We start from the raw sequence: 26,650 nt of genomic DNA, 5'->3' as shown, positions 1-26,650 counted from the left end.
TGTGGTCCGACACAGCATCCCCTGTCCAGCCCTGGGCTCCTCGCCAGCTCTGAGGTAGTTTGCACGTGCACATTCCCCGCTCACAGCACCTGCACGGCCTCCAGAATAAAAATAATCGTGGTTTAAGAGCCTCTGGCTGGTTTTGTTCTGCTCCACTCCGGATCTCATCCACAATCACAAATGAGTTAAAAAAAGAAGCAAAATTTTTAAAAAATAATAATAATTTTTTTAAAAAGCCTGATTTCACCGAATGGGGACACATCTCTCTCCTCCCCATGCACTGCAGATGCGGAGCTGCCGCCGGGCATCCCAAATTAATTAATCCCGAATTAATCCTGCCACCCCAGCCCAGCCCGAGCAGGCGCCGGAGCCAGCGCCTTGTCCAGTGGCTGTGCCTATCAGGAGAGCGCACGGTTCAGGGGATTACACCGACTTCATCCACGCAAAACAAAAAGCTACAGTGGAAAACAGAAATGGAAAATGGGGAAAAAAAAAACAAAACCAAAAAAACCCACAACAAACACCTCAGTTACTAAATTCTCTGAAAACAAGAAAGTTCCAAAAATATCAGAAGCCTATGTTGCGTGGAGCACCAAGGGACAGGGAGGGAAGATCTACATCAATAAAAAGAAATGGAATTAAACTAATGTCTTCAACTGCCTAAGAGCAAGTCTGTATTTCTGATCTTTTTTTTTGTTTTAAGTCAAGAAAGCACTCAAAATAGTTGGAGCTAAAAATTAAAAAGATTTTTTTTTTCTGGCATTGATTAACTATCTGACTAACTTTTACTGCTTTTTCCCCTTTTTTTTTTTAATGTGTTTAAAAAATAAAACCAACCCCCAAACCTAATGCCCAGGAAACATAAAATGTCGCTCAGAGGCAGGTTCTTTGCAGTATTTACAGTGGATTTTCCTCTAGTTGGACTCCACAGAAGGGCTGGGGGGTCACCGCCCTGGCGTGGCTCCGAGCGGCCGGGAACGAGCACAAACAGCACCCGCCACCCGGGGATTTTTCCCTTTTTCTTTTTCTCCAGCTGAATGGCAAGAGGAGACACCATTAAAACGAGGCGAACCCCCAAACCCCAGCCCCCCGCGCGGCCGCTCGTCCCAGTGCCACTTCGCAGGGGACACGGCACCGAGGGGCACCCCGCGGGGGGAAGCTGAGGCACGGAGAAGTGCTTTGGCTGCCCGCAGCCCCCCCAGCAGAACCCCGTTTTTCCCGTGCCCCCCCTGCCCCACATCAACCCCCATCCCTCCCCACCCCACGGGCGCTTCCAGACCCCCTGGGGCAGGGCTGGGGCTGCTCCTTGATCGTGGGGGAAAAACAAATTAAAATGAAAAAAAATCAGCCCAGAATTCTTTCTGCTGGGATAAACACAATTTGGTTCCCCCAAATCCCCGTTTGTTGGGGTGCGAAGAGCAGCCGGAGGAGCTGCTGCGGGGCCGGGGGTCCCTCCTGCTCCTTTTGGGGTTTTTAGAGGGTTTTCTTCTGCTTTTCCACCCCAGGCCTGACCCAGGGGCTCACCCGCGTCTGCTGCCCCCCACCTCACCCACCCACATCCCAGCTCATCCCAGCTCATCCCAGTTCGTCCCGCTGTCCCTCCTCCCAGCTCAGCTCCAGAGAAAGACGGGAGATGCTCGGAGGCGGCTTCCTTACTGCAAATCACTTTATATAAATAATTTCCCTTGGGAAAAAGAGATTCCCCCCCAAAAAAGCACCGACCGCTTCTACCTTGGGGCAGCAGGACCAGCGTGGAGGGGGAAGCACCAAAGGTTTCCCTGAATCACCGGATTTTAGGTCAAATCTCACCGCAACAACCAGATGGACAGGACGGGGGGTGCTCGGGTGGGATTGGGGTGGTTTTCATGGTTTGGTTTTGTTTTGGTTTTTATCCCTCAATGATACAGTTTGAACCAGTTATCAAAAAACGCTTGCTGTTGGAAAAGACAATTATAATCACCGATGTCTGAATACAGTTCTGTGCAAGGCTGAGAAAAAAAAAAAAAAGTAGAGAGCCAGAGATTTCAAGTAATAAACTGGTTTTTTCCAAGGACAAATGCCAGTCCTCCTTAATTAAAAAAAAAGAAAAAAAAAAAGAGCAAAAGCCCATGGAAGCTCCTCTCCCAGGGAGGGCCAGGAGCTGCCAAGCCCAATTTTGCTCCTTTGACCCCACTTTTCTGGGAAAAAAGGGTCAACGCTTCCCTCCAGCAGCGATGGGCACAGGGTGGCGGACGGGAAGGCAGCGCCCCCCACGCCAACGTTCACTGCACCACCACCGAATTTTGCATGATTTAAAAATAATGTTCAAAAGAGGGTCTTTTTCCTGCAGGTACAGTGAAAAATACCAAGATGGGACTTAAAAAATAAACCAAACAAAGCCCGTGAACCTTTTGGAGCAGGAGAGAGGGTCAGTGCTGGGGCTGGGCTCACCCCCCTCCTCCACGTGCGCCTGGAGAAAACAAAAATTGGCTCCCGTTCGTTTCTCTCTTTCTCACTTTTTTTTTTTTTTTTAAAATCGCTTATCCTCGGTAAAACGGAGGCAAATCTCTGTAAAACATTTCACAGCATCATAGTGGAGAAGATGGTTTGACGCTGCCCCCGCGGCAACACGGGAGGCCGATCCGTTTGGGTTCGGAGATATATATAAATATATATATACATATACATATATATGGCTTCCAAGTGTTAGAAAACAAATGGCCTGAGCTGGTGCGGTTTAAATCCCAGCAAGCCCCGCGTCCCTCACTTTGCATAGTCCCCGTGTCCCGAAGCGGAACATTCCTGATCCCAAAGCTCTTTCGTAACCTGATTTCTCGATGGAGTTGGATGAGAAAAGCTTTTCAGCCAGTGGCAGGGTTGGGTTGGGTCTGGTTTGGGTTTTTTTTTCAAATTTAATTTAAAAAAAAAAAAAGAGAAAGAAAAAAAAAAGAAAGAAGTTGGGTTTTACCAATTGCAAAAGTTGGTGGGCTCCAATTTGTCCAAGGTCTCAAAGAGTCGCGACATCCGACAGCTCGTGTGTGCTGGTGAAACTCGTGAACTGGCATGAAAAGGCCCCAAAAAGCAGCTGCTGCTGCTGCCATCTTTTCCACTATGGCTGAAATCCCTGTCGTTCTCCATAGAGAGCTCATAACACCTGCTTACCTGCACATAACTCCTGGCTCATAAGAAATTATGAAACTTAACTTCTCTTTTCATTAAAAAAATAAAATATTCAAGACTATCAGCTTTTATATAAAATATCAGCAAGCCCCCCAAAAAAAAAAAAAAAAAAAATCAATTGCTGAGGTAACTTCATACCTTGAGGTAGCTTTTTTTTTCCTTTTCTCTTCTTTTTTTTTTTTTTTTTTTTTTCCTGTTTTTCTCCTCTCGTTGCTCACACACAGCGATCCCTGCCCCCCCATCTCCCCGGCGCCGCGATGGTTTGGGGACAGTAACTGCGGCCGCGGCCCCTCGGCACCAGCCCCCGGAGCCGCGTTTTCCAGCCGGGTTTGGCTTCGGGAAAACGCCGCTCGAGCCGGGGGGGCCGGTCCCCACTTGGGAAAACAAGGGCTAAAACATCAGTGCGAGGTTTGTTCCAAATTGCCTCCTTCCAGCCCCAGACCGGCTCGCCCAGGGGGCCGTGCAGGATCCAGAATCGTCCCTCTCCTCCAAAATTAATCCCAGTTTGGCTTTGCCACCCTCCCGTCCCGATTTGCAGGAAAATCAGTGTAAATCCGTATTTGGGCTGGATTTGCAGCAGAAAAGCGCGGGGAGACGAGCCCTTCGCCTGCCCGGGAGAGGCGGTGGCAGCAGTTACTGTCCCTGCCAAATCCTCAATATTAAAAACAAACCATTAAAATATATCTGAAATATAAAATCCACATAAGAGTGACGGGAATCAGTGACCATATTACATTCGGCTGACATATATATTTGGTATCGTCTCATGAGAACAGTTTTTCTTACCGCAGAAAGGAGGGTGGTGGTTGGTTGCCTTTTTTCTTTTTTTAAATAGTGAAAAAAAAATGGTTTTAAACTAGTAAAAATGTGCCAAATTTCAAGACAATTTTTTCCCCACCTAGAGAAATTTGGAGCGGGGGAAATAAGACACGAATTGCCCCAGGGGGGTTAATGCGAGCTGGCACCTCCCTGGTTTGCTAATAAAAATATTCCCTGGGTGTTTTCTGAAAAACAACCTGTAATTGCCCATGGCCGAGCCCTTAGAGGCTCTGCCGGCACTTCTGCATGCACCGAGTTACCATAATCCAATTGTTAACCAAATTAATCCAGTATTTCCTACCAAGCAGGGGGTTCTTTGCTTCTCTGTTTGTTTTTTTGGGTGGTGGTTTATTGCTGTTACTGAAGGGAGGAGGGAAAAGCAGCTCGTCCCTCGCCCCGGACACTTCACCTCGTCTAGGACGGGTCGTCTCCTCCGCAGCGGAGATCACTGAGAAAGAATCACGTGTCCCGTCTCTGACGTTATTTCACAGGCTCAAAACAAAAACAAAAAAGTAAAAAAAAAAAAATAGTATTTCTTTAAACTAACCTAAAATGAAAAGAAACATTTGAACATCCAAAAAAAAAAAAAATCATCCTGGAAAACAGAGGTGCTGTCCTGGGGTTTTATCTTTTTTTTTCCCCCTGCAATGGATCTTGTTATCAACAGGGGTTGGTAAGAATTCACTGGAACTCGTCTTGGAAAAAAAAAATTAAAATAAAATAGGTAAAAAAAAAATCAAACTTAGAAGCTCCAAAGGCTGCACGTGGCTCTGGGAACGTCCAGCAGCTGCCGGGGGGAAGCGAGAGGTTGGGGCTGGGGCGGGACCCCAAAGGCGACTGAAATCTGGGGCAAATTCTGCGCCCGAGAGGGGCCCTGAGCGGCACCTCTCGCTCCATTTCAGTAGCTGTCCTGGCACACGGAGCTAAAAAAGGACCCAATTTCTTTTCTTTTTTTCTTTCTTTTTTACCCTAGCATCTACCCGGGAAGCCAATCAAACTGCCTTTCAATCTCGATCAGTTAATGAAAAAATTATCATCTGTCTACGGTAACTGATTCCCAGCCACTCTTAAGCCCGGCCTTGGCTGCTCGGTGCTGCTGCAGGAGCCGCTCTCATTTCCTCCGCGCTTGCGTCTGGCTCTGTCCCTTCTGGTGCTGCTGCTTCACCTGCGCCAGGATGTCCCGGATCTTGCGCTGAGCCATCTGCGGGGACAGGGACAAAGCGGGGAGCTGGGGGACCCTGGGGCCGGCGAGACCCCCGGGACAGGGACGTGGCTTTGCACAGAATCACAGAATCACTTTGGTTGGAAAACCCCGTCAGGATCACAGAGTCCAACCGTAACCCAGCCCCGGCACTGCCCCGTGTCCTGAGAACCTCATGTCCGTCTGTCCAACCCCTCCAGGGATGGTGACTCCAGCACTGCCCTGGGCAGCCTGTTCCAATGCCCCACAGCCCTTTGGGGAAGAAATTGTTCCCCAGATCCAACCTTGACCTCCCCTGGCGCAACTTGAGGCCGTTTCCTCTGGTCCTGGCGCTTGTTCCTGGGGAGCAGAGCCCGACCCCCCTGGCTCCCAGCTCCTTTCAGGCAGGTCAGAGATCAGAAGGTCTCCCCTCAGCTCCTGTTCTCCAGCTGAACCCCCAGCTCCCTCAGCCGCTCCCATCACACTCGTGCTCCAGCCCCTCACCAGCTCCGCTCCCTTCTCGGAACTCTTTGAACGCATGTGGACACAACCCCGTACGAGCCACCAGAGAACCCCGGGGTGCCGGGGGGGCTGCAGGGCCATACCTGGCTGGCGTAGAAGTGCCCGATGATCTTGACGATGACCTGCTCGTTCTCGTCGGGGGTCTGGTCCCGCGGCACCACCACCTCGGCTGCCGTCAGGTTCTGCAGCTCGTTCACCTGTGGGGAGGGACCGTCTCGTTGAGTCCCCCTGGGGAATCCCAGCCGGTTCCCCAGGAAATCTGTCCCTGGGACGTCCCCAGGCACCCCCCCGGCTGCTCCTGTCCCCATCCCAGCATCGCTCCACGTACGGTTTTGCCGCCTTTGCCGATGACGCGGCCAGCAGCCGAGGCGGGGACACGGATGTGCGTCTCCAGCTTCACTTCTTCCTTCGGCCCGAAGAAGTTCTCCTCCTTCAGCTTCCCGTAAATCCGGCCCTGTGCCTGCGGGGGGGAGCGGGGGGTCAGGGGCCATCCGAGGTGTCCCACCCCCGCATGCCCCCACCATCCCCGGCGCGGACAGCATCCCGTGAAACCCCAGTTCTTGGGCTTTCCAACCAGCTCGGCCCCAGGGAGGTGCTGGGTTTACCGAGCCACAGGCCAGGCTCAAAATTGGGGTCACTCCCGCTGCTCCCCCCTCCCAGCTCCAGGGGGTGACAGAGGGACACCCCGAATTTCCCACAGTGACGGCAGCGCGGGGGGAACCTTGAACTGAGCTTCGGGGGGGCCGGTGATGACGACCATGCGCACTTTGGAGTCCGGCGTCTCCGGGGGGGCAATCTGGAGGGGGAGACAGACGGTGGCTGTGGCCGTGTCGCCCCCCGCGCCGCAGGATCGGGCCCCCAGCCCGACCACCTGGGCTTTCCAACTGGTTTTCCCAGCCAGAAAGGCCCCGGCTCAGGGTGGGACTGGCGGGGACGGGGTCCCCACCCTACCTTGATGGAGGCACTTGCGAAGCGGGAGAGCTGCTTGATGTGCTGCCCCTTCTTGCCGATGATGGCGCCGACCGCCTGCGCGGGGATGAAGACGTGCACGGTCTCCTGCTCCGGCGGCTGCGGGGACAGTGTCACCACCGGGGCTCAGTGTCACCACGCGGACGGGGCTCCAAGCCCCCCCCGGTGATGCCCACTCCCCTCCCAGGGCTGCGGGGCCGAGCACCTTCTGTGGTGCATTTGCAATAGTTTAAAGCCCGGATCCTGGGCTTTAAGAATTTCAGAAATTTGTTGGCCCTGCGGGTGGTGAGAGCCTGGCCCAGGTTCCCAGAGAGGTGGTGGCTGAACCATCCCCGGAGACACCCCAGGCCAGGCTGGACGGGGCTCTGAGCAGCCCGAGCTGGTGCAGATGTCCCTGCTCACGGCAGGGGGGGCACTGGGGGAGCTTGAAGGTCCCTCCGACCCAAACCATTCTCTGATTCTACGATTCTCGGCGCAGGGGACACCCCGGGCCGGGCGAGCGGCCGCTGTTCACCCACCATGAAGGAGCTGTACGGCGCGGCCCCGGAGACGCTGCTCGGCGGAGGGGGAACCGCGCTGGAGGAGGCCGGGAAGAGCCCGACCGCCGCCAGGTTCAGGCCAGGGATGAGGTGAGACTGCAGCTGAGGGCGAGAGGAGAGAAGAGCTCGTTTGTTGGATCGGGGCGGCCTCCCCGAGAGCCCCTGTCGGCCCGGAGCCCACTCACGCTCATGGCGGCCACGTCGTTCTCGTAGGCTTCCCGCACTTTCTTCATGATCTCCTGCTCCGCGCGGCAGCAGTTCTCGATGGAGCCCTTCACCGTGATGGTCCTCTCGGGGTTGTACAGGGTCAGGTCCTGCAGGCTGCAGGGAAAACCAGGTCAGCGCTCCGTCCTCTGCTCCTTCCCATGGGGGCTACCGGGGACACGCGGTGTCACTGTCACCACGTCCCCAGTCAGAGCAGGGACCACATCACAGTTTGAACTGGGATGTCCACTCTGCTTTCACCCCAAAAAATAGGATTTAAGAGCAAAACCCCAGTCCCAGGCATCAAACCAGCCGGTCCTGAGCTCTGCCCGGCTGGGGAGGGGACACCGAAGGGATGGGGAGGGGACACCGAAGGGATCAGGGGGACACACCAAAGGGACAGAGGGAATACAGAAAATACAAAGCCAAGATATTTCAAGAGAGCGTTGCAGAATAAAGCACCCGGCCCACAGGTGCCTTCCCAGCTGATGGGCAGCATCCCTGCCCCTCTCGCCGCATTGCCCGTCTCCTCCTCATCCTCGCCCCCGCCCCAGCCTGAGGAAGGTCAGCCCGGGTGTCCCCAAAGGCAGCGAGGAGCCTTACGATGAGATGGTGATTTTTGTCTCCGTGTCCTGCTCCACTTTCTTCAAGTTCCGCCCTTCTTTGCCGATCAGGCGCCCCACGAAGTTGTTATGGGCCAAGATTTTCAGAGGCACTTCATCAGCTCTGGAGAGGGGAATGGGTGGAAAAAAAACCCCATGAAGGATGATTTCAGCCAGGAGAGGCAGGGTTCGGTATAGAGGGACAGGGGAAGCTCAGGTCCCCCTGCTCCAAGTCCCCCGGTCCCCACAGCAAAGCTCCTGCACACAAGGGAGCATCACCCGGCGCTGGGACGGGACCTGAGCCCAGCGAGGAGCAACACAAACGCGGGGGGAACCTTACGTCTTGGTGTCCTTCGCCTCCTTCTGCATGATCTCCAGAATCATCTTGCAGGCGGCGGAGCAGCCCTCGGGGGTGGAGTGGATGCTGATGGCTTTTTCGGCAGCTCCCGCGTTTTCTTTCCGGTGCACATCGATCCTGCAGGGACAGGACGGGTACTAGGCTTGGGGGGGACTCTGCAGCTGCTCCGCTCCCCCCACGTCCCCGCAGCCCGCCCGGAGCTCACACGCAGCTCTCAGGTTATATGCACCCCGGGAAGGCAAGAGGAGTTAATTCTGGGCTCAATACTCAACATGGACGCAGCAGCTAGGGGCTCGAGTCACAGAAATCCAAAGGTGGCACCAGCATCTCTTTAGTTTAAACAACGGGAGTGATGAAGTGGTGGAACAAACCCATGCCTGGGGGGCAGGATGGGCCATCCATCACTTCACACCTCAGGTGAAGCCTTCCCTGGGGGACAGGAGCCGCAGCCAACACGAGCTCGGGGGCCAAACGCAAGAGCCGGCGGGTGAAGCTCAATGAGCTCACGCTAAATGGGACCAGCTGAAGCAGTGACGTCCCCACGCACCCACCCAGGTCCTGTCCCAGCAAAGGAGACATGTGGGAAGCACAGCCCAGAAAGCCGGGCTGGGGCCTCAGACAGCCCGTTCCCCCCAGAAAAATCAATCCAGCCTCATGTATCGCCACAGAGCCCGCCGCTCAGCGACCGCGAGACAAGGGACTCACTTGGACTGCGTCTGCTTGGTGATGTTCCTGATGGTGGCCCCTTCCTTGCCGATGATGGCTCCCACATACTGGGTGGGCACCAGGAGGCGGAGGGGGATGTCCACCGGCTGCTGCTTGGCCGGAGCCCCCGCGGTGACGGGGGAGCCCTGCCGGGGAGCGCCCCGCGCCCCGAAGCCGCCCCGCCGCCCGTTCTCCGGCCCCTGCGCCGACTGCTCGTCGGGGATGTAGGAGACCTTCAGCGTGTGGTTCTCCAGCTGGTGCCCGTTCAGCTTCATGATGGCTCTGGAAAGGGACAGGGGGTTGGGGGGGGTCCCACGCCAAGTGGCATCAGCATCAGCTCGACTCAAAACGGGCCAAGCCCTCCCTGGGGTAACGCCCGGCGAGGAAGCACCGGGAGCGGGGCAGACATCAGATGCCGTGGGGACCTGGTGGGACTTCCCAGTCAGCCTGGCTGAGCCGAAGGGTTTTCAGGGGAACGTCTCCAAGCAGGGATGGGAGCTCTGGGTGCAGGACAGGACCGTGCTGCGAGCGGTTCCCGTGTCCCCTTCGCCTGGTGATTTTTGGCCGGTGTTTCCACCCCGCTCCCGGCAGGAGCTCGGGGCTGCAGGAGCCGGAGCTGTCGGTAGATGGGGCCGGCAGCAAGAGCAATGCGAGCCAGAGCAATGCGAGCCTTCGGCTTCAGCCACAGCTCCCGCAGCCCCAGCAAACCACCCTGGCTTTCTGCGGAGACAGCACAAACTGCAGCTCTCCAGAAAGCAGTTAGTGACTCAACTCTTGGAAAAAAACACCCAAAACACTCTAAAATTGGCGGAACAGGGACTTCCCCTGCCAGCAGCCCCATCCCTGCAAGATGCGAAGGGACCAAAGATGCTCGATGAAGCACACGCAGCCCCGGAGAGGGAAAACAGGGAGAAGGGCTGCAGATCTGAGAGCAAAACGACTTGCACAAAACTCTTTCACCGGGTGCTTCCTGGCGAAAGAAGCCCCAAATATTTCACCTTATTGGGTGCAAAGCACAGGGCTGGTGTGGGTGGACATGGGATGGAAACCTTCCCAGACAAAAACCCCTCAATCGCTCAGTCCCCTCGCCCCTCCGTGCTGCTCCCGTCCCCTTCCCAGCTCCCCAGAGCCCTTCATCGGGGCAGAAGGAACATGAAATGGTGAAAACACGATTCCTTTCCCATTTGCATTCAGTGCAAAGCTTCATCTTCCCGGGCAGGACGGGGAACGGGGCTGCAGGTCCCTCGGTGACACGGCCACCAGCCAGAGGGGACACGTGCTGCCCAACACCTACCAGCTCCTATGGTATTCGGCCTCATTATTGCTTTTTCTGGAGACAGAACTCCCGACATTGTATAAGTACAATAAAATCTTTACTTGTCCTTGAGCAAAAAGTTCTGTTTTTACTCCCTGAACTGCAGAGAAAAGCCTAAAACCAGGAATGTCTGATGGGCTTTCATCAGAGGTAAAGGAAACCAAGAGTTCTGGGGTGTTTCCTCAAAGATTTGATGCATTTTTAGCTGCAATTTAGGAATTCTGGCATAATTTGAGTTCCAGCACTGGAAATCCTGTTCTCTGCAGGGAGAAGGGGCCGGAGCGGCAGCGGGGGGACAGTCTGGGGACACGAGGACACGGGCACTTACTGCCTGGTCTGCTCCCGGTTGGCATAGGTGACGTTGACAACGGCCGTCTCGCTGTCCGTGTTCACTGCAAGAAAAACGGACAAAAATTCGAAAGGCAACGCAAGCGCCTCGGGCTGAGACCCCCCAAAAAGCAGAGTCCCCACACTGTCCCCCGAGGGTGCCGGTGGTACCATGGGGACGATGCCAGCCCGGCGCCGGTGCGGGGACCCCCCCGTGCGCTCCCCAAAGCCACCGCAGGACTCGCCTTGTAGCAATGGGCAACAATAAAAAAAAGCCCCAGTGACCAGGCTGAGACCTCCTGACATCTGTAGCTGCGGCTTCTGCTGACAAAGGGAAACCGCGTGTCCGTCCTCCTCCTCCCCCCTCCAAACAGCTGGGGCAGAAAATATCTGAAATGCGGCTTCTTTTGCCGTCCTACCTTGCTCACAGTTCTCCACGGTGCCATACTGGGCTAGCAAACCATCCAGAACCTGGAAAACGGAGGGAAAAAAATAAAACCACTTTACACTGAGACCGTCAGGACAGAGCAGGGAAATAAAATCAATCAATAACGGCAGCTTCCTAGTCATTAAGGTTTCACAAGCAATTAGCCGGAGGAAGCTCCCGCCTGGCCCAGGCCAAGGGGCCTCGGAGCCGGGGGGACGGGAAGAGTCGGGAACGTCCTGGCAGCGGCGGGAAGAAAGGATCCATTCTGTCCCTTACACAATGGATAAATCACTATAAATTGGTATTAATGGGGATTTTTGTTGGTGTAGCTTACGTTGCTTCTGCCAGTTGAATTTACTCCTGCAATGGGAGAGGAATAAACCACATGGACACAAGGACCTGATATAATTAGACCCAGTGAATAAGAAAGAAAAGGGTAAATGAACTTTAATCCCAGGTACAGAAACCTGGTGGGGGAACAAGTCCTTAAGCCTGGTCTCCACTTCTCCACTTGCTCCTCTTACCTCCCATCGCAGCTGGGGCGGGATGTTTCGGATTTGAATTTTCCGGCTCCTGAAACAAACGAAAAGCGATCAAAAAAGCAGCTTTGGTGTCCAAAACGTGGCCGTTTCGCATCAAACCGTTGCACGTTGGTGTATCTGACCAAATTTTGCATTTCCACGTGCTACCCAGGTTTCTGACAGCTTTTGGCTAATTCCACCCAGCCCAGTCAGTGCTGGATTTACCGAGAACACGATACCAACCCCCCCGAGCCTTGGCACCGGCCGGAGCCCGGACGTGGGCATGGCTGGAAAGGCTTCGGCCACATTTAATAGCGGGATTAGAAAGCAAAAAGGGAGCCCTGCGTTCGTGCAACCTGCCCTCCCGCACCGCTGCACGCGCGGACGACCCCGGGATGTCACCAGCGGGACCAAAAACCAGCAGGATTTTCACCGGGGAGCCCCCGGCTCCACCGCCCGCCCTGCTCCCAGCCGCCCCCACCCTCGCGCTTCTGGCTCTTCCCAACCTCCCTTTTCCCGAAATAGAAACTCTTTTTTTAGCTCCCATGCCAAATTTACCCCGGGGGTGCTGTTCCCCCCTCGCCGGCAGCTGCTGCAGACAGCTGAGAGCAGCCGGGGGCTCGGCCAGCGGCCCCGGCACCGCTGTGCAGCCCCCCCGACCTGCTGCCAACACCCCCCGACCCACGGCTGGCACCCCAAGCTGCTGCCGGACCCCCAGAGCCCCCACCCAAAGGCAACGGCACCTTCGGGTGCCCTGCGCTTCGGAGAACGCAGCTCTGTGGGTGCAACCCACCAGCAAATAGTGCCAACCCCCCACACGGCCGGTACCCCCCGTCAGCCTCTGTTTTTCAGCAATAACCAAACCCACAGAATTTTAAGGTGCCTGGAAGACAAACGCCAGAACCACGGCAGCACCACGTGGGGTAAATACCCTCAGAGCTGCTCATCGCAGACCCGGGCTTCACATCCAGACTATTCGTGAACACGTGAAATAATCCAAAAACAGAAAGAAAATGAGATTCCAGATCCTTATCTTCTAATTGCAAAACTTCAGAAGGTGCCTCAGCTCATTTGTCAAGGGTAGGAATTTGCCTGGGTAGGAATGGCCCAAAGCCATGGGTGGGATTTTGCCACCCAGGTGAGGACGGATCCTCCGCACCCCCCATCCAGGAGCAGCCACCAGCATCCCCCCGATCCGGGTACCAACACACCCCAAAAATCCCCAGACAGCCGGCTGGGTCGGCTGCTTTCAAACAGAACCAGGACTGGTGCTCCCCAAAGTCACCAAGGGCTTCCCAAAGGCTGGAGGGATGGGGCAGCTCTCCCCTCTTAAAGTCAAAACGAAACACAAAAACCACGATTTTCAGCACTCCCGCCCGCTCAGCCACCAGGAAGGCTCCAAAACGCCAAATTTTGTCACTGCTACAGATGCAAACCAGGTGGATGAGAAAAAAGAAACCAAACCACCCCTTAAAATCCCAGCGCGCCGCGGGGGCTGCAGGAAGCACAGAGCGGGGGGGAACGCTCTGAAACCAGACCTTGCGTTTCCATGCTAATCCACATCCCAAAACGAACGGGAGAGAGATTAAGAAATTCAGAATGCGGAGAATGTCAGAGTCCAGGGAGGGTCAAAAGGATTGGAAGTGACAGAGGAAACCCCGCGGTCTCCCCCACCCGCCCCCGCCACGGAAACTTCTCCAGATCGCGACAAGCATCTGCACGGGCAGAGCATGTGTTCCGCACAGACGTGACCAGCATCCAACGCGCTATGGAGAGAAAAGAGCCATTTATGTCCTCGCACCGTCATTCTGCTGGTGGCATCTCATTTTCTCCCCCTAAAAATAAAAAAAATAAAGAAAAAAGCGTCGGGTGTCCTTTGCAGAGGCGGCTGGAGCGCCCGCCCGGGCAGAGCATCGCCCGCGTCCACGCCGGGCACGGCCGAGGGGCTGCTCGGCGCCTCCCGGGGCACCGGGCTCTCATTAATATGTTAATTAACCGGTAATTCCTCCCCCTGCGACCATGCCACTGGGATTATTTGCCGCTCCTAACGGTCTCCATCACTGACAGATATTAATCCCTGCGAGGAGGGGGAGACGGGGCTTTCCCAGCCCAAGGGGGTGAGCAGGATCCCACACCCCCCAGGCTGAGCCGGCACCCCGAATATGCGACCCCTGGCCCGTGGGTGCCCCCCTGCCCGGGGGGCAGAATCGGGGCCGCGTCCCTCAGCCCCCCGGGGGTTCTGGATCTCGTGGAGCCGCCCGCGCTGGGTGGGAACCCCCCGCGCTGGGTGGGAACCCCCGCTCCACCCCGGCTGCGTCCGAGCGCTCGGCCGCGGCTGGAATTACAGAGGAAGTCATGAATAAATAAACCCGCTCTTGGCTTCGCCAGCGGCAGGTCCGGCTGTATTTAAATCCCCGCCGTGGAACATCACCCGACGCGACAGCGCGGTCCTGCGCGCGCCCACCTCTGCTCCCAGCAGAGCTTCACTCCAAACAAGTAACTCCAAATGATGCGATTCCCCGGCTTTTGATTGAGGATGTGCCAAAGGCGGGAGCAGGTCCCTCCCGTGCCCGTGTCCCCCGGGTGACGGAGCCGCGGAGCAGCCCCGGCATCGCCACCCCGGGGCACACGGCAGCAGCTCTCGGGGATGCTGCCGGGCTCGTTCCAGAGGCAGGAGCCTCCTGGATCCCCGGGCTGAGCCGCGGAGGCTGATCCACCTGCTAAAAAAATGTCGACTTGCAAATCTGGGTGGTTTCTGCCACGTGCTGCTGGCTTGGTGGGGTTTTTTTTCTGATTGGGGGTGGCAAGAGGAGCACAAACGGCTGCAGGGCTGTGAAGGGAGAGGGACCGCATGTCCTGGGGACGGAGCCCGGCATCGCCCTCCTGCTCCGCACCCACAGTGCTGCTGGTGACACCGGGATTGTGGCATCCCCTGCGCCCAGCCCGCGAGAACCGGCCGCGGTGCCCGGCAGCCCCTGCGGCTCTGCCCAGAGGTGACGGGAGACCCTGGAAACCTCTCGACGCCCTCGGTAAATCCTCCCCTTCCCGTCGCCCACCACGAGCTTCCCCGAGCAGAGGTGACCGACGGCAGCGACCGCTGGTGACAGAGCAGAGAACTCCGGGCTGGCCCGGCCCCGGCCCGGGCAGCTCCTCCCCAAACCATCTCTGCAGCTCCTCGGGGCGGGGGGACGGCCGGAGCCCCAGACACGAGGGGACCTACTAGAACTGAACAACATTAATGACGGCTTTTCAATCAAATGCAAATGTTATGCAAATTTGGGGGCTGAAAACACAGTGCATCCCTGATTCAATTAACAGCATTTCATTTATCTAGTTAGGCTTTGATTCAGGAAAGCACTTAATCCTGTGGTTAATGTGTTGTTGTTGTTGTTTTTTAATGTTTTAAACATTTTTAAATAGGAAAAAGTGGTTGCTAAGACACAAACGTTGCCAGGGGGACTCAGAGAAAAGTTGTAGCTGAAATTACTTGCTTTTGCCTTATAAATTGATAGGCTTTCCATTTGCTGGCACCTTGGCGAAGCAGGAATATTATTCCTATACTCCCTCCCTCCATTGACAAGGCGATAAAAGCACAAAAAAGAGGCACCTGCTAAACCCCCAGCACAGCCCGAGCGCAGCCCGGCCGGGATCTGCCTCCAGGATTCGGGGTCTCCCACCTTTTGCGTCGCCCTCCAAGCCACCACGTCTCCCGGTTCCCCCCGAGCCGGGGGGCTGTTGCACTATTGAACCCCTCCAGGACCAGGCCGACCCAGATGTTTGGCCTCTCACAGCTGGAGGGATGCGGGAGTGAACCAGCCACAGGATCACGGACAAACATGGACAAACACGGACAAACACGGACAAACACGGACAAACGTGGACAAACGTGGACAAACGTGGACAGGTCCTCCACACACAAGCCTCCCACAGACCCGCTCGCCTGGGCCGGCCGTTATCTCCGGCGAGCAAGCACGATGTGATTAATCCTCCCCATCAATCATCTCGGCAAGCAGAATTTGATCTTGGGCTAATAAATCTGTCTAATTGGTTTCTCCCCATTAGCTCCTTTTTTTCGGAATCGCTTTGTACACGGAGGATCATGCCTAATAACGGATGAGACTTTTTCAGGGAGCTGCCAGGAATGAGGAGTCGTCCACGAGCATCCTTGGAGAACTCGTTCCTGGTTTTAGAACCTCGGGTGCAGAAGGAAAATGGGTGATGCCCAGAGCTGGGAAAAATGCTCCGTTTTAAGTTCCCTCCTCTATTCAATGGCTGTGCTACCTTTCTGCACCAACCTCAGAGAAGTCAACACCGCGGGGCTTCCAAGGATGCCAAAAATCTCCAAGAAATCGCAAAAACCCCTTATCCTCAACCTGCCCAGAGGAAGACTCCAATCACCCCCCAGACTTGTGCTGTCCGTCCTTGGCAAAGTCAATACATCAAGGGTCTGCGAACAGGACGAGTGTAACAGTAAGTAATAGAGAGGAAAGATGGATGAGTTTTAGACAATGCATCCATTTTGCATTATCTTGCCATTCTAATTTGCTGGCGGCTTGCCACGCATTGAAAGGCTCTTTCTGATGCTCTGAACATGTCTCAAAGCCAAGCCCAGCTAAACCCGGTGGGTTCCCAGCCCCAAACCTCTGACAAACGGGTGGCAGAACACACACCAGCTCCTCCCAGCCACCTCCAGCTCAGTCCCACCGTGACCCGGCAGCCAGCCAGACTCCATCGGGTTTTCATCCCACAAGGAAAACTGAAAATTTCAGTTCTCAAACCGACCTTAACCAAACCTGAGCCAGGAGCTCGCACCGGCAGCACCCGAGCAGCAGCACCCGAGCAGCGCCGGGACTAGGAATACACCAACAAAGGTGACATTGAAAGGCAAATTTTCTTGCAGATCAGCACACGTGGGGGGTGGCAGAAGTTCCGCTGACACCTTCCCTCCACCCCTGACGCTGATATAAAAACCCAAACAAGAGCACACATTAAATAAAAGTACATTCTGCATTTTGGTGCATTCTGCACGTTTCTGAGCATCTTCCTTCACCCCCTGGGGCTCGTGTTCTCCCTCCTGCCTCCCACCAATGCTCACACCGCCAGGTTTTACCAGCACAAACGGTGGCAGAGAGGAGCTTCCAAAGCTGCACAAACAGGTATTTGGGGACATTAAATATAAAATTTGCGCTGTGCAAATACTCCAGGCAGGCACAGAGCAGCATCACAGGGCCGGTAACGGCTCAACGGGGCAGGCGCTCCATTCATGCCGCGGCTTCTAGAGTCACAAATATTCTCTCCCCTCAACATGTATCACACATAAAAGTCTCAGCCGCTTCGCATCTTTGCCATAAGCAAGAAGAGGCTGCAGATGTCAGAGAAATTTGTTGCATTATTAGTTCAGCTGTAACCAAACACTAAACAATGACTACATCGAGTCCATAGAAAGTTGTGTGTTTAGGCTCCAGTTCAGCACATGCCTCATTTTACCACTGAAGCCCCGTTAACTTCAAAAGGACGGGTTCCCTGGGTAAAGCGCTTCCTTAGGAGCCTCGGGAATGTCAGCCCAAAAGCAGAACATTTATAGGAGGTTCTTGGCTTCTCGTGAAATGACACCCCAACAAACAGCCCCATCACGGCTCCCCCAGCCGCCAGCTCTCCAGCCTCGGGGAGATCGCCCTTTGCTCTTCATCTTTGCTCATTTGAGCAATTTGTTTGTAAATACTTTTATGCTGCAGGCTGGAACCACAGGAGTTTACAAAACACACGGGAGAGTCTTCATAGCAAAGAAAATAGATACACTTGGTGTATACATACAACGCTACCCACCAAGTCTGGTTGGAGGTGCCCAGGATTAACCAAGGAATCATTTGGCTGAGACTGACAGCCCTGGTTAACTCAACTATCGTTCAACCCCAGGTCGTTCTCCACACACAACACAACCAGAAGGTCCGAACCCCCAGCTTTGGATCGCTCGAGTTTATGCAAAGCCGGAGCTTCGCGGGCGAGAAATGCCGGAGGGGACGAGGAGCAGGAGGATGGAGCGTCTCGGGCATCACTCCTCACCCGCAGGTCCCACCCTTGGCCGCGTGCACACCCGAAACTCCCAAACACTTGCACAAGCCTTTCGCCGCAAGCACTAAACACAACGCCTCTCCATGTAGCTAAGAGCAAAGAAACAGGGGGACAAGTAACGTTTTGGGCCCTGCCAGCCTGTGCCCCCGGCATCCGGCCCCTCCTGGGGCTTCGGGGCGGCAGCTGCGTCCGCGGCATCGGGGGGCGAAGGGGCAGGAGCCAGGGGGCCGAAACCCCCCGGTGTCAGCTGGCGGATCCAGATCTCCAGAAATCAGAAGGAATTCCAACAGTCAGATTTTTCAAGAGTGCTCAGCACATCAGGCGCTAATCACTTCTGAAAACGGAGCTTTTATTTAGATGCTTAAATGCAAGTTGGAAAAATGTGGCTCCAATTGTGGGTGAAAATCTGGCCCTGAGAGCCTTTTTTTTTTTAATTCTCTTCCCTTTTACTTGGCTCTGGATCACAATTCTTCTGTCTCTGTTACACTCCGGTCAGGGAGGCTGCTCCTCCAGGATCGCCGCTTTTAACTCGGTAAGAAAGGAGCCTACAGCGGGACCTTCATCAGAGTCAAAACTTTCTCCTTTTAGTGCAAATCACTCTCCCTGTGATCTCAAGTGCTGTTTACACACGGCGACATCCCCGGACCGTGCGGGCTTTGCGTCTCGCGGTGCGGGTGGAGCTCTGCCAGCTCCCGGCGGCCGCGGCTCCTACACACCCATCGTGTTCAGCACGGCTCAGACCCAACCTGCCGCCTTACTCTTCAAAACAAAACTCGGACCTCATTCTGCCAGGGATGCCCATGGATTAGGGGTTTATTTTCTCAAACGGGTTTGCTCCACACAGACCAGACAATTACAGTAGCCAGCAAAGTGTGAAATTTCAGCTCTGACCATGTCAGGGCTCCCAAGTGTCAGTCACAATAAAATAAATGACCCATTTCCTGACGGACCGCGAGGGCTCCTCCGAGACGGACGGACAGATTTTTTGTTTATTTTCCTCTTTTTTTTTCCTTTTCCTGACAGGCAGGCTGCGCTCCCCTGCTCTCTCGCATCGGGAGCTGGGAGCGGAGCAGGGACGCTCTCGCCCTGGCAGCGCCCTCCCTCCTGCTCCCATCCCGCCCCCTCGTCCCCAGCCATGTCCCCGCTCCCTCCCAGCGCCACCAGCCCCTCGCCACAGCCAGACCCTCCAGACGCCGTCGCCCCGCTCTCCGGTTTTCTGAGCCTCCTTGGGGACGTTCCATGCAGAGGCTGTAACAGCAGCTCCACTCGAGGCACCGAACGGTTTCCCAAAAGCACCTCCCGACCACCCAGGTACCCCAAAGCATCCCCTCCGAACAGGCACCAGCACCCCAAAGCTGCGGCAACACTGAAAGGCATCCGGTTTCGCTTCAGGTGCTCCTAGAAGGAAGGCAGAGCCCAGGGAAGGGGGCGAGGTCGGGCAGCGTCCCCCGCGGGAAGGGCTGCGGGACCCAACCCTCACCAGACCCCCTCCCCAAAGCCCCATCCACCACTGACTCTGTCCAGACAAGACAACCTGGCGGCTTTCAACGGAAGCACGATTTTTTCTTTTCGATCTGTATACTTAAAACCGTGAGGACCGCTCAAGCATCATCGTGAGCAGGTGATGGGCACTGGACACAAACCAGTGGGGAACTGGTTTCCGCTCCCCTTCAGCAGGTTATTCCACCAGAAGCAGAAAACGCACCCTGGTTTTAAGAAAACCAGCTTAAACCAACACTTCCCATTAACTTTCCCACAGCTTCGCAGGGGCAGCACCGCTCGGGTGCTGTAAAACCTCCAGCTGCCTCGGTGCGGACAGCTGCCCGGGGCTCGGGGTGCGGGGACCCCCGAGGTCACCCCAGCAACCCCGACGTCCCCCAGCCCGTCCCCTCCGCAGGGACGCGCGGCTGCTGCCGCCGGGGCGGAACATCTCCCGCTGCAGCAGGAAACGCGCGAGGACAAGGACAGACGGACAGAGCCACGGACACCTCTGGCAGAAAGAAGGAAAACCCTCCAGCGAGACCCCCGTGACCCCCCAGCTCCACCACCTCCGGGAGAAACTCGCCATTTCCAGGTAAAGCCCAACAAAGCTTTTGGAGCTGAATTCCCCGCGGGGTTCGTGCGTTGATGGGTAAGGAGTGGAGGAGCTGGGGAGGCAGTGGGACAAACAGCTGCTCGTCTCTGGGGTGGACACACGCCCCAGGGCTCTGGGCTCCTCATTTCACCAGAAATAGGTGAAGAAAAACCTTCCCGGTGAGCGGGTTATTCCACGCCTGCCTCCAAACACTCCTCGTCTCTCTCCCCGCAGCAGCCCAAACCCATCCCCAGCGGACACGGGACAACGTGGGACACCAGCCCCGTCCCTCACGCATTTTTCTCCTGTGCTGCTTGTTTTCTTAACTTTTTTAACCTTGACTGAGCAAGTGCAGTTTTTATCCTCCCAGGCACCCGGTGCAGGACCCTCCCGGGTCACTTCCACGCTTCACACTGGGCAGAGTAAGAACTGAAAGATGCACAAAGCTCCTCTCTGGTGAAGAAAAATAATTTTAAAAATACAGAAAAGTCTCTGTGACCTCTTCAAAAGGCTTTTTTTCAGAAGGAACCTGCAACCTTCAGGTTTCAGGCTCCTCAACTTTTCAGTTTTCTCCTTAATTTTGGGGAAGGGGGAGACAGCAGCACCCCCCGAGGCTCCCCTGTGCCTCTGCTTTAGGCTCCCAGTTCCCCCATCAAACCTGTCCCATCAAACTGGTGCCCCCCCAAGCAGCCCAAACCCCCCCGGGAACTCTGGCAAACATTAACAGCGCTGGGGGCTCAGAATTTTTTTTTTTTTTTTTTAAATTCTGAAAGCTCTCAATTTTCAAAGCGAGTACTTTAACCCCAACTTCCCTTGGCCATATCTCTGTTTGCTTGGGTTTTAACCTAAAAAGTAAAGAGAGAAACAAATTCCACGGGAGGAGCAGGTTCAGTCCCAGCAATTGCCACCCAGGTTCTCTAGGGAATTCAACTTATTCTTTTCTTCGGAAGCTAAAAATCACCAAACTCTTAACAAAGCACATCTACACACGATGGGCTTCGTCTTCTACAGGTTCAAAATTTGAGGCTACAGAGTTTACGGCTAAATTGCAATTTCTTGAATGTATTTGTCAGTTATGGCTCCTACGTGGACGGGAGAAATAAAGGCATTTCCCTCACTTCGGGCTGTAAATTGGCAAATATATTCTTTCTCCCAGGTATGTTAAAATTTATTAAATTATCTCAGTTTTAAACCTCATGGATGAAATTTACTGACAAATTATTCATGACTAATCTAATGACAAATCATTTCTAGATTTTCTAGCTGGAAGCCATTGAAATGCGCTAATTCCCACAGAACCGCAGCTCTCAGAGGTGTCAGGCAGAGGCTCTGGGCTCCAAGCTCACGAGAACAAAGCAAAGAACAACTCCAGATTCTGCCCCTTTCTGGTGCTCAAAACGCCCCATGAGTCCCAACCCCAACAGCTCAGCCCCGCTGCTCCTGCCCCCGTTCCAAACCCTGCTGCAGACACAACCGTTGTTAACGACACTGGAACTTGTAGACCAGACCTGTTTGAAGGGGAAGAGAATGATCTGAGGATTGCATTAAAAGCGCATTTGGTCTCAGCATTCAAGACAGTGTCTTTATTTTAAGGGAAAAGAACTAGTAAACTTTCCTCAGTTCAATTTTCAGAGAATTCAAACATCAGGAGGGAGAAAGGAGCACTTTTTGATTAATACTGATTAAACAAAGAAACCACACTTGCTGTTATCAAAAATTTTAAAATATTTCGTTACAAACAATTAACTGCATGGTTACACACATGCAAAGAGCACTTTTCTTGGGTGTGAAAACATGGATTTGAAACAAAGACTACAAAGAAGCGCCAATTTTAAGATCTCTCCATCCATTTCTACACACGACACAAAATCCTCGCGTCATTAACAACGTTTGACAATTCCCAGCCCTGCTCAGGAGCCCCCGCACCCTCTGAACCCCCAACCTGTGACTGAGCTCGGTCTGGGGCCCCTGGGCTGGATCTGGCTCCCCCAGCCCCGTTTCATCCTCTGGATCCATTTCATCCTCTGGATCCATTTCATCCTCTGGATCCATTTCATCCTCTGGATCTGGCTCCCCCAGCCCCGTTTCATTCTCTGGATCCATTTCATTCTCTGGATCCCGGCTCCCCCAGCCCCGTTTCATCCTCTGGATCCATTTCATCCTCTGGATCCCGGCTCCCCCAGCCCCGTTTCATTCTCTGGATCCTGGCTCCCCCAGCCCCGTTTCATTCTCTGCTCCCCCAGCCCCATTTCGCTCTCTGCTCCCCCAGCCTCGTTTCGCTCTCTGCTCCACTCACTTCCACATTCCTCAGATCTGGAATGTCTGCGACGGATTCACTTTTTTCCCCTGCCTCCTCCTCCCCTCATTCACTCATTCTTTCAACCCCAGCGATTTTTGCAGCTTCCTAGCTCCAGCCCCCACCAACCCTTCATCTGCAGCAGGAAAACTGATTTTTTTCCCCCTCCTTTTTTTAACCTCCTGAAGAATAAAGCAGGTGATCATTTTTAAGGTTTTTTTTAAAATCCTCTTAAGTTTCTCCAAGTTTTTCTACCAGCAAAGTTAAAGAAAAAATACCTCCCCAACAGCGATGAGATCCTTTAAACAAATCTAAACAAACTTTAAAACTCGGGGTTTTTTAAATGAAACGACATATTTATCAGCAGTGACTTTTCTTTACAGTCTGACACTTCTAAAGTACTTTGTTAAAATGGTTCCCCGTGATCATTAACATAATTTGCAGCTTTAAGGGTTATTTGAAGAATCACTGTAATTAAACAGCTCTAAATCAGTTTATCTTTCCTGAGTATTTTGGTGCAGCAGCTACACACACACCAATCACTCTTTCCTCTGCCATATTAACACACTCGCTATTTTCTAATCCATTTCTGTGATGAGCTGAGGGACAGGAGAGATTCTGAAGAAGGAAACACACCACCAGGAAAGATTTATTTACAACGCACAACATTCATTTCTAAACCCACCCAAATCAGTTTTCCTGAGCATTCCTATTTGTACTTGAAACGAGAAGAAAACACAACCAAAAAGTCATTTTTAAAATGTCATAAATGAGCTGGGAAGCGCACCAATGCTCAGGACTTGTTTTCCCACATTTCTAAAGGGAAAAAAAAAATTAATATCAGGTTTGGGGGAGGGGGAGGGGGAGCTTGTTTGGTTTAGATCCCACCAACCCCATCCCATTCTGTCCTCACTGCTCACACTTAATTAACCGTTTCCTGTTCCATGTGCCTTTAAACTGGAAAATCCAGTCTTAAAAACAAGCAGAAAGGAAAAAAGAAGAAAAAATTAGTCGCCTTTGGGGCCGCCCCCCCATCACCTCAGCCCTCATCCGGGCGGCGGGGGGAGCAAAATACACCGCGTTACCCCCGAAAGCTCTCGCGGGGCGACCAACCTGCCCAGTTTACCGGGAACTGCCCACAAGTTGCCTTTTGCCGACCCAGAAACACAAACCACCGTCCCCAAAGTGAGACAAAGTAACCGCGGCCCCGGCGGAGGGGCCCAGGCCCCCCCGGCCCCCGAGCCCCGGGCGGCCGCGGCTCCGGCCGCTCCCAGCGCCGCGGGGGCTCATCTAAACCCCCCAGCCCCTAAAACGGCGTTCGGCAGCAAAACGTGAGAAACGTGAGACGTGCCCGTTCCGGGGGGACCCGGCAGAACCGCGACCCGACCCCCCCGCGTTCCTTCGCGCTACAGACACCGGAGACGCTCCCGTTTGCAGCGAATGGCGCCCCCGCGTTCTCGGGGGTGTCCCCCCCGTTCCCGGGGCTCTGCTCCCCCAGCCCAGCCATTATCCAGCAGCACTAAGGAAATAAAACCAAAAAAAACCCGGGAGTTTTTTGGCCTGTTATTATGTTGCCCTTCCTGGGGTAATTGCCTTTCCAACACCACCCGTTGCTCATTGATAATTCAGCCCCAGCAAGTAACGAGCTCCATCGCTCACCTGCCACCAGGTCCTAAAAAATAAATAATAATAAAGACCTTGGCTAGAAGATTATTCGATGGGTTTGGGGTTTGCCTTTGGGATCAGCTCCCGCTGGGGGAGCCCCCTCTGCCGAAGTTTGTCACCCCCCAGCCAGCCAGGACAAGCGACCCCAAAACCGGGCTCCCAAGCGGGGGCTCGGCAAGGGACGGGTGACCGGGGGGTTTGGGGGCAGAGTTGGCGTCGCCTCCTCCCAGCGCGGGCGCTGGAGCGAGCGCCCGTCACGTGGCCGACGCGGGTTTGGGCTGCGCGATCCAACGTGGACTATTTGGGCTGGGGTCTAACTCGCCCGCAGCCCGGGCGGCCCCTCCTTGGGGAGGGGGGGGCTCTGCAAAAAATAAAAAAAACCCCACATTAAAAAAAATAAAATACAAACACTCTTGCTATTTCCTGGCGAAGTCCCGGCAGGGCTGGGGACCGCGGGGCCGGGGCTGCTCCGGCGTCCTGCGCGCCAGCAACAACAAAGGGCCAAGAAGATGGAGATGATGGAGAGGGCCGCGCTGGGCCGGGCTGGCGCGGCGGGAGAAGCCCTGGGCAGGTAGATGGAAACCACCAAAAAACACAGCTCTTGCCCCAAAATCCAAGCCGCGGGTGGGCAGGAGCCAGGGCAGCGCCCACGCTCACCGGGCTTTAAATCCCTCCCCGGTACGGAGACACCAGCCTCATGGCGGGTTTTTATTTTCTCCAAGTGCTCACCACGAAATCCCGGCAAATTTCACTTTTTAAAAAAAAAAATTGTTTATGTATATATTTTAATGTTACAGTTCCTCTTGAAAACAAAAGATTTCGCCCATTTCACCGCAGAGAAGCCAAGCGAGGTTTGGAAATTCTTCCAGTGCCACAAGTTTGAAAATCCCAACCCAAACCGCCTCAGCCACCCAACAGCTTGGGCGAGCTGCTGGATAACAGTTCAACCATTGCCTTTTTTAAAAAACTTGCTCACAGATGAAGTTTTCTTTTATTTTTTTTTAAAAAAGAAATTAAACCTTGATCCTCCAAACCGCCTCTCACCTCGCTGGGGACGTATCTAAAGCCAAATCACCAATATCTCTAATTTCACATGCACGCACTTGGGTATATTTTTTTTGCCTCCTTTATCTTACATGATTTTTTTCCCCCAACAGAAATGAAAAAATAATTAAATAAATAAATTAAAACACTGTATTACCTTTGCTTTTTAGGTACTGAATGTTCAATCTCTAGCTGTTTTCCATGAAGCTCCACTTTCCCTAAAAACAAAATGTGTCTGTTTTTTAAAATCTGGGTGGAGTGGACAGAAAGCTTTGGATAACATACTATCACGTGAAACCTTGCAATTTAATTCAAATTACGACGAACTATGCACGAATACGTTTTCCGATCCCTTTACAAGTGCATTTTATTCAATGTAAGACTGGCTTCAAATGGGCAGCGGTGGGAGTGGTGAGTTCGCTGTCTGGACAACGTTCCTCAGGAATATTTAATTCCTTAGTTCATCCTGCTTTGAGCGAAAGAAAATGAGGAATAATATTTTGAGACCAATTCTTCGCCTTTATCTAATTCAGCCAGTTTAATGCCTGCACGAAGTCCTTCGGGCAGCTTCCTTCCCCCCTCCCATTATAAGGCTCACAAATTGTAACTCCATGGCAGAAATGGATTTCTCTTTGAAAATGGAGCGGGTTTCTTTGCTGCTGGGTTATGATAATGATTTTTTTTTTTTTTTTTTCCGGAAGGGGGGCAGAGCCCGGCGGGGGGGGCGGGGGGAGCCCGGCTCGAGAGGAGGGGTAAAAAAAAAAATTTTAAAAATTCAAATATTTTAAAAATTCTCTGCTTCCCGGGGAGCTTTTTCTCTCCCTGCGAGCAGCATGGCGACCTTCGCGCTACTCCACACATCACATGCCCCAGGAAACCCAGTTTCAAATCAAAATGGCCAAAGTCCCAGCCCACCCCCCCGGCCGCGACGGGACCCCCGCGCCGAGCCCCGCGGGGCGGCCTGGGGGACTGCGGGAGGGGCCCCGCTTTTGCCTCCCACCCCCCGGGTTATTTTTGGGGTAGCACTGAGGAGGGAGACGGGGATATGGGGGGTCCCACCCCAGCGCTGCTGCAAACCCCGACGGGGCGCAACGGAGCTGGGGGGACCCCGTGTTTGGGGCGGGGTGGGGGAGGCGGTGAGCCCCGGGGGGGTCCCGGGAGGGGGACAGGAGGCAGCGGGCGGGAGGGAAGGCAGATAACGCCGCTTACCCGAAAAAGTTTCGATGGCTTTCATGGCCCACTGCTCGTCGGGGCAGTCCACAAAGGCATAGCCCGACTTGACCAGGAAGGGGCCGCTCACGGAGATCTGGTGCTCGGTGAAGACTTTCTCCAAGTCGGCCGGAGTCACGTTCTCGTTTAGGTTCCCGATGTAAAGCTTGTTCATGGTGGCGGTGGCGGGGGGCGGCGGGCGGGGGGCGGCGGGGCCGGAGCGCGGCTCCCGGGGGGGCTCCACCGTGCGCCCGCGCCGTCGGGCTCCGGCCGCGCTCAGCCGCCCCACAGCCGGCCCGGGGCTGGCGACGGGGGGCTTGCTGGTGTGGGGTTTTTTTTTAACCCCCTCTTTTTCGTTGTTTTTTTCCTATTTTTGGTGGATCCCTTTTTTCCGTTGGGGAGGGGGGCGGCGGCCGCTGGAGCAGGAGGCGGGGGGGTTCCTCGGGGAGGGGGCGGCTCCGGCGGGTGGCGGCGGCGGGCAGGGCGGTGGCGCCGGCGGCGGGGGCCCCCAAGTCGCGGAGCGGCACTGGAGTGTCACCGGACGCCTCTCGGCAGCCGGGGCACCGCCTCTAAATAAAACCGACCTGGAAAATGAGTGAAAATGTTTGCTGGAGGAAGCCACGTGGTGATGCGGGAGGGCCCG

General features: G+C 54.6%; 1 protein-coding gene across 3 annotated transcripts; it reads right to left on the bottom strand.

Annotated features, from left to right (window-relative positions):
* Positions 1-5,021: 5,021 nt before the first annotated feature.
* Positions 5,022-26,182, bottom strand: IGF2BP1 (insulin like growth factor 2 mRNA binding protein 1). 3 transcript variants are annotated; one of them, XM_065651008.1, is made up of 15 exons: positions 26,008-26,182; positions 24,956-25,016; positions 11,651-11,699; positions 11,119-11,170; positions 10,701-10,764; positions 9,058-9,339; positions 8,335-8,469; positions 7,996-8,118; positions 7,374-7,509; positions 7,168-7,290; positions 6,632-6,748; positions 6,402-6,476; positions 6,009-6,140; positions 5,764-5,877; positions 5,022-5,179 (listed from the first exon to the last, which is right to left on the bottom strand). In XM_065651008.1, exons 1-15 carry the CDS (start codon positions 26,180-26,182, stop codon positions 5,090-5,092), a joined length of 1,728 nt encoding a protein of 575 aa, XP_065507080.1. In that variant the 3' UTR covers positions 5,022-5,089. The 3 variants fall into 3 exon arrangements, with proteins under 3 accessions (XP_065507080.1, XP_065507082.1, XP_065507083.1); XM_065651010.1 differs by lacking the exon at positions 7,168-7,290 and having other exon boundaries at positions 6,632-6,774; positions 7,349-7,509; XM_065651011.1 differs by lacking the exons at positions 8,335-8,469; positions 9,058-9,339.
* Between the last annotated feature and the right edge of the window lie 468 nt (positions 26,183-26,650).

This window comes from Caloenas nicobarica, chromosome 24 (assembly GCF_036013445.1).
Source record: "Caloenas nicobarica isolate bCalNic1 chromosome 24, bCalNic1.hap1, whole genome shotgun sequence".
NCBI lineage: Eukaryota > Metazoa > Chordata > Aves > Columbiformes > Columbidae > Caloenas > Caloenas nicobarica.
Note: the sequence above shows the minus strand (reverse complement) of the source record. Positions and strands in the feature narration are given on the sequence as shown.

What these genes read in the sequence shown, in the direction of transcription:
- IGF2BP1 (XM_065651008.1), bottom strand. Translation starts at nt 26,182, where the DNA reads ATGAACAAGCTTTACATCGGGAACCTAAACGAGAACGTGACTCCGGCC. An exon ending in ACGACGTGGCCGCCATGAGC is followed by an intron (nt 7,291 to 7,373) that starts GTGAGTGGGCTC and finishes TCTCGCCCTCAG; the next exon opens with CTGCAGTCTCACCTCATCCC. An exon ending in TCGCAAGTGCCTCCATCAAG is followed by an intron (nt 6,477 to 6,631) that starts GTAGGGTGGGGA and finishes CTCCCCCTCCAG; the next exon opens with ATTGCCCCCCCGGAGACGCC.